General features: G+C 37.3%; 1 protein-coding gene across 1 annotated transcript in view; it reads left to right on the top strand.

The window, feature by feature from the left end:
• Positions 1-2,690: 2,690 nt before the first annotated feature.
• LOC143038260 (putative glutamate receptor) overlaps positions 2,691-7,500 on the top strand; it is a 17,512-nt gene continuing 12,702 nt past the window's right edge. The window contains exons 1-4 of the mRNA XM_076207276.1: positions 2,691-2,842; positions 4,454-4,544; positions 6,267-6,425; positions 6,879-7,023. Of these exons, the coding sequence (XP_076063391.1) occupies positions 2,697-2,842; positions 4,454-4,544; positions 6,267-6,425; positions 6,879-7,023 (541 nt within the window). The 5' untranslated portion in view covers positions 2,691-2,696. The remainder of the gene's footprint in view (positions 2,843-4,453; positions 4,545-6,266; positions 6,426-6,878; positions 7,024-7,500) is intronic.

Here is a 7,500-nt window from a genome sequence, read left to right as displayed (position 1 = left end):
TATTATATATATATATATATATATATATATATATATATATATAAAGATAACAATAAATAAGAAAATATTGAAATCTAAAATATTAAAAATGAACAAAAACTAGAAAAGTACACGATACGAAATAATACAAGAAATAACAAAATAAAGAAATTTACAAATAAGCAGATATATGAAATAAATTAAAAAGAAATAAAAAGTAGAAATAACAATAATTGAAAATAAAAAAATAAAATAGAAAAAATAGACAATTTTCACTGGCAGGTAATTTACCTTAAGGATCGGGGCCGACCCTCAGCTGAATAAAATTGTCTGGCGGCGTGAGATGGAAGCGAGAATCGTAAACTCTGTCACCGCATGATTGAAGGGGGCGACGAAACAGCAACTGATCTAATGTGTTTTAAGACGTATGTAAGACTGATATTGATAAAAAAAAAAAGGAAAATTGTTTACTTCTTACGAATGTTCTCAATGAAATAATACCTAAACTACAACATTAATAAAATCACCCCTTCTTACAATTTCCTCTTAGCATCCATTCCCAAATGTCTGTTTCTCATTACACTTTTTAATCTCCCAAGACATTTACTTCATTCTCTCAATCTACATTCTACCTCCACCTCTACTCTTCCCTTTCCCGCCACATTCGCCCCCAAGTATCTAAAGATATCCACTTCCTCCAGTCTCTCTCCCTTAATACTCAGTTCCAATTTAGTGCCATCCTCTCCCCTAGTACACCTCATTACCTTACTTTTACCCACATTTATCTTCAACTTCCTTTTTTCGCACACCTCCCCAAACATTGACACTAACTTCCTTAAACCCTCCTCTGATCCTGCTACAAGCGCCTATGTATGTAAACGATAAAAGATTCAAACTTCCAAAGAGCTTTTTGATAAATCCTCCTCTGTCCCTTATAAATTTCAGACAATGAAACCATCGTTCTTTCCCACATGGATAATTACTCATGTGTTGTTGAGTTGTTTTATTAGCATGTTCCCACAACGCGAAAGGTTACTGGTGCATCACTGATGTCGAAGTGAACGCGGCGATGACGGCCGGAACAATATAAACAACAGCTCGGTCATAGGGCAGACTGTGATGCAGCGTCTCCAGAGAAAACAACGAGGCACTCCTGAACTAGAACTGGTATTCATTTACACTGTAGACAACTACAGTAGCAACAACAGTAACGACATCAATAACAAGAAGACCGGGACTATTTTCAAGGCAACGTTGGTGGTCCTTGTTCATTTTTTTTTTTTTTTTTTTTTTTTTCAATTTGACTACATGCCAGAGGCCATTTTATGTTTTGTTTTGTTTTTTGTCGGGAAATCTCAGTTGATTAAAAGAAAATACTGAATCAAGGCTTAGGTTTATGAAATCTTATATCGTCAAGCTGAGATTTTTCTATTGTTTCTTTGTAAAGATAAGATTACGAAAACGAACATATGTTGCCGTAAGTGGTAGTATAATATCACCATGGAATTGTATCCGCGGGCGGGTTGGTTAGCAAGGATATAAAAAACTCATGTATATTTTTTAGTAATTTTTCTTATCTTTAGGTTTGATATGGAAATAGGCAAGAACTGGTTTACCAGTACAGTCATTAACGAGTGGAATAGACTTAAAGACCATGTAGTGAGCGCTAAAATAATTGGTTGCTATAAGAGAAAATTAGATAAATTTATGGGTAGGGATGACAGGTGTTAATGGACATTGAACTGCTTCGTGTAAGCTTTATGGTCTCTTGCAGTCTTCCCAGTTATTTTGCTCTTACATATGATGTCCCACCCGTCACCAAGGCTTGATGTATCGCTCAAAACAAAATGGGCATTGGTTAATGCATACATATACACACTGTGGTAGTAGTGTTTCTCAAGTTAACCTTTTTGTTTCATTTTTATTGTATCGGTATGTTATTGTTTTTGTTTCCCGATACCTTTTTGTGTTTCTCATGTCACCTTTTTGTTTCATTTTTATTATATATTACTGCTTTTGTCTCACTCTTGGTGTATCTCTCTGTATTTCAGTACACTAAATGGTACACATTTCGTCATGATTAACGGAGCGAGTATTTAATGGTCCTCTCCCAGTTGCACCCCGGACCACATAAAAACGAGTTCAATATAACGAGTTCATAACCCCTGAAGACGATTCCTGGACGGGAATCGAAACGCCGGGCTATATAAACCCTTCAATTTGAGTCTGGTGCTTTACTCACTTCACTAAAGTATATATATATATATATATATATATATATATATATTTATATATATTTATATATATATACATATATATAAATATATATATATATATATAGAGAGATAGATAGATAGATATTGAGCCATTCTGACAGGTTGACGTAAATTGAGCAGGAAACACAGGAGTCTTAGTCTGAGTTTATTCCTGTAATATTCCGAATCAGATTGTTTTATCATAATTCATCATATTCACACTGTACACAGCACGACTGTTTTCGATCAATAGTTATATCTGGTATCCAAACGACTTGCACAAAGTGATCGTTTACCAAAGTGCTGATATTTTTTTGTTTACTTTCTTACTTATTGATTTGTTTGTTTATTTATCAATCCAATTACTTAATTTATTTTATCTATTTATATACCTAATCTTAGCTATTTCTTCGTTCATATATTATTTTTTTGTACTATTTCCTAGCGCGGATTTGTTACAAGATGTCGTTGTCCGGTCGCGTGCTGCGTGTCGGGGCAGAAGTCTGGGTGCCTTGGGTCGACCTCACGACCCGCGACGATGGAACACTGGAAGCCAACGGAGTTGCTGTGGACGCCTTCAATATCATTGCCAAGAAACTCAACTTCACGTAAGTTTCCTCACGGTTCTAAAACAGTGGGTCTCCAACTGAGTTTGTGGACCCCGAGCCGGTTAAGTAGTACAGAAAGTTCGAAAGGGGTTCGACGAACTGAAAAAAATAAAAAGATAAATAAATTAATAATCATAATAATAGTAATAATAATAATGATGATAATAATAACTATAATAATAATGATAATAATAATAATAACAATAATAATGATAATTAATAATAATAATAATGATAATAATAATAATAATAATAATGATAATTAATGATGATAATTAATAATAATAATAATAATAGATAATAATAATAATAATAATTAGTTATTGATGTAGTTCTTCAGGGGATTAAAATGGAACGTGGCATAAACAAAGGATCCACGAGGAAATGGATTGAAAACTTCTATTTGATGCTTGGAGCTGATCATTCTGTCTATGATGTTCAAGAACACTGTTTCTCAATTTTTTCCACTCCATTCCCCCCTTCATGAATTCTCAACATTCGTGCAGCTCACTTTCATTTTTCTCCCAAATCCTACTCAGACAAAAAATGTGGAAAAATAAACAAAAATATAATCAAATAAAACAAAATTAAATAAAATGTTGATGAAGAGAAACCGTTTGCTTTATTACAAAGTTGTCAGTCATGTCATTATCTCACATTTCTTTTGCCAAGATGGAGTGATCAAAGTTCTTTTTATATTCACATTCCTTACATTATATGATATGGTTTAACGTCACAAACTCCCCCTTATCGGAAGGCTAGGACGGTGCCCCACACAGAGGACTTTGTAGCGTGGAATTTCACGAACCATGCCCTTGGTTCAACTTCGCCGGTGGCAGGGGTCGAGGCGCCATCCCCTCGACCTTCGCCGCAAGTATCGACGCCCTAACCCGCTCATCCAGCGAACTTCCTTATATCATATAGCAAAGTATAATCTTTAACAGCAGATCCATGACTCCTAGCTTGAGAACCACTGTTCTAGAAGTTCTTAGTATCTTGCGAAATAGTTATGCCTCAGGCTCAGTGACTTCGAAGACACTTTGACCTCCATTACACCAATACTCGACATCAAAGTTTCTTGTTCTTCCTCCTGATCTTTCAGGAGTTTATTGAAATAGCAGTGATACACTGACAATAATACAATACAGTGATTATATGAGTAATACGCCTAGTCTAAGTTTTACAGCTGACAATAACACAATACAGTGATTATATGAGTGATATGCCTAGTCTAAGTTTTATAATGAGTTTATTGTGCGAACAATGGATGGAATAGCACTGTTCTTGTATCGGTCAGTCCTCGGTGTTCTGATGGGTTAGATCTTGTTGGAATGTCGGGTGGCGTGGCAGGTGGTTGTGGCGTCAAGTGGGAGGAAGTGACGGTGACGTGGGTGAAACATTAGGTCCTGTCCAAACTTCCTCAGTGCCTCACTGTGTGTGTGTGTGTGTGCGTGTGCGTGTGTGTGTGTGTGTGTGGTGTGTGTGTGTGTATTTGTATATGTGCATTGCACATGTAGAAAAACATATATGTGTGTATATATACGTATAAGAATATATACGAAAGATGATTTGGAGGTTTTGAACCGAGGCGTCCATTATTCCCCCATCCAGGTATCATCTGGTGCGACCCGGAGACGGCGAATGGGGCCGTGGACTCCCCAATGGCTCCTTCACGGGGATGATAGGCATGTGCCAACGAAAAGTAAGTACCCCCCCCCCGCCTCCTTCCCTGCCCCCTTTTTTTTTTTTTTTTTTTTAATTATAGCACTTCGAATTTGTGTAACCGATTCTATGGTAACAGGCCTCTTTTTCCTACCCCTTCCCATCTCCGACGTGATAGTGATTTTTACAGGCTTTATTGTTTAATGATGCGGAGAGATGATGAAGTATATTTCTCCTCCTTCCCTCTATAAAACAGCTGACGAACAAATATTAGAGCATGTACTTTCATTCGATGACAGCCGAATATAGATCAGACTTCTGCAAACGCTATTTTACAAATGCACGTTGAGAAGACAATCTAGAAAAGACAAAAATTCAGGACCATCTTGTGGGACCCAGTTTGAAGAATTCTGTCCTCTAGTTAGGCCGCGTAGGTTGATCAGTCCTGTTGCTCATGGAAACCTCCATACAGTTTCCATGATTCCTGGAGGACACTCCAACAAAGAACGAAATCTTATGGTATCCAGTCCTTGTTTCGGTCTAAAGGTACGTTTTCCTCCGTGTGTTTATTAGCCAACCGCAACCAATGACGGGTGACGCGCATCGTACTTGCCATCATATTTAAGTAAACGCCTTGGTAGGTTTGGTTAAAATGACCAGCCTTGTACCTTGGAACTGGAAACAAAACAGTACCATTAAAAAAAAAAAAAAAAAGTACTCTAGACAATCGTTTGACGATCATCATGAAGTCGTGAACGATCATCGTTGAACGATAACCGTACAGAGTAAAATGTACCTATAGGTCTCTCTTCGGGGGCCTTCTAAGAACTTCGGAGTCAGGAGCCACTGGGTGTTCTTGAGGTCTTCGACGGAACAGAATCACCGCAAACTAACCACAACAAAAATGTCTACTGTGTGCTTGTAATGGTGGCATTGAACATTCCCTGTAATACTGTATATATATTATTGTATATTTGTATATTCAATGTATCAATATGAGAACCAAGCGTTCATACCAAGCGCGCGTCTGTGATTTTCCCGCCTAGTCTGAGCTTGGTGGTGTGGCTTGTCGTCAGAGGCAGTCTTGGTACTGCCCCCTAAGCAAACGCACGCTTGTATATGTAGTGATGTACAATTATTAATTTATTCATATTCAGTGTTTCATTGGCCACCTTTATACATAAGGTGGCAGAGGTGGGATCCGGGCTGAAGACAATATTCGGGACTTCAAGAGGATCCCATTTTGTCCAAAACTCGACCCTTAATTGCGTGAAAGGGTTATCACACTGGGCTATTTTTCCTCCGACATCCTGCCTCCAACCTCCATTTGAATAACTAGAATAAGACTTCGCTTACAGAAATCTAAACTTCTTTGAGAACATTTCAAGAAATTGTCTAACATTCTTATAGGTCTACAATATCTTAGTTCATTATTTAACTTTGCTATATATGACGGAACGATAATTTGATATTTGGAGATTTGAAAAATAATATATTGTAACCGAAGTCGCCTTTACTCAAACGAACTCTCATCTATCGGAGCCGGTGAAGACTGTGGAAGCCCAGCGTGATGACCCTTTAACACAAGGCTGGCGCTAACCAGAATAAGATATTTGAGTGCGCCACCATACTTAGATAACCGAGACAGCAGAATTGATGGAGACAAAATTAACCAAGCCTATCTCCAGTCCTCTGGAACCTCGCGACAGATTGTTTGACGAACGGACTTGTTGATTCATAGATGGATTCGTTATTTGTGCAGGAAGTGGACATGGCGTTAGGGCCCTTCGGCGTCACATGGGAGAGAGCACAAGTCGTCGATTTTTCGACGACTCTCTTTGTCGACGGCTTCGGCATCTTCCTTCCTCGACCTCGACTTCAGAAGGACCTCAGCGGATTCCTGAAGCCTCTGTCCTGGGAGGTGCGTACTGATCGAACACAGTGTGTTCTCATGACTGGGCAAAAATGTCTATTGACAAACATATAAATATAAAAATGTATAAATAAGTAGATAGGTAAATAAATACATAAACAAATCAACAAGTAAATGAATGGGTAAATAGATAAACTAATTAATTAATTAATAGATAAATAAATAGATAAATAGATAAATAAATGTATAAACGAATAAAATAAATAGGTAAATAAATAAATGAATTAATAATTAGGTAAATAAATGAATAATTAAATAAGTAAATATATAAATAAACAAACAAACGAATTAATAAATAAATTAATAAATAGATAGTTAAACAAATAAATAAATCAATCAATCAATCAATCAGTCAATCAACCAATCAATAAATCAATAAAAAATATTGAATAAACAAAAATAAGTATACAAAAGATGAAAGAAAAATCTTGTTTTCCGTAGGTGTGGCTGGGCTTCTTGACTTGTCTACTGCTGGGTGCCTTCCTGGGAGCTCTTCTTCTACTCTTCCACAACTACTCGTTCCTCACCTGGAAAGGTGTCAAAGCCTTCAACAGCGGGTGGATGGTACGTGGGGTGCTTCAACAAGGTGAGATGAATAATCACATACACACACACACGCGCACACACACACACACACACACGCACACACACACACACGGTCCGGGTTCGTTCGAATCCCAACCAAGGCTGAAAGGATTTCAGTATCGATGCGCTGTGAGTCGTTACTCTAACTCCCGTGGGAGGAGTTGGGTGTGGATGTGTGTGCTGTGAGGTCACAGCATTACCGATAGATCGGTCATATATGAGCTCTGAGCCCTTTTTCGGGAGGTGTCGATCACGAGTCCAACACTTGATACAAGACCATGATAAATTACACACACACACGCGCGCGCGCCCTTCAGCATCATAATATGTAAAGGTAATCATTTGTTATGTACTCTCTGACCTCAATATGTGTATTTTCAGCCTTCGGCTGCCACGTTTTCAATAAAATATCTATTATTATTATTATTATTATTATTATTATTATTATTATTATTATTATTATTATTATTATTATTAT

This window comes from Oratosquilla oratoria, chromosome 24 (assembly GCF_046742065.1).
Source record: "Oratosquilla oratoria isolate Oo_2021 chromosome 24, ASM4674206v1, whole genome shotgun sequence".
In the NCBI taxonomy this organism is placed as follows: Eukaryota; Metazoa; Arthropoda; class Malacostraca; order Stomatopoda; family Squillidae; genus Oratosquilla; species Oratosquilla oratoria.
The sequence above is the reverse complement of the archived record's forward strand: the minus strand, read 5'-3'. Positions and strand labels throughout refer to the sequence as shown.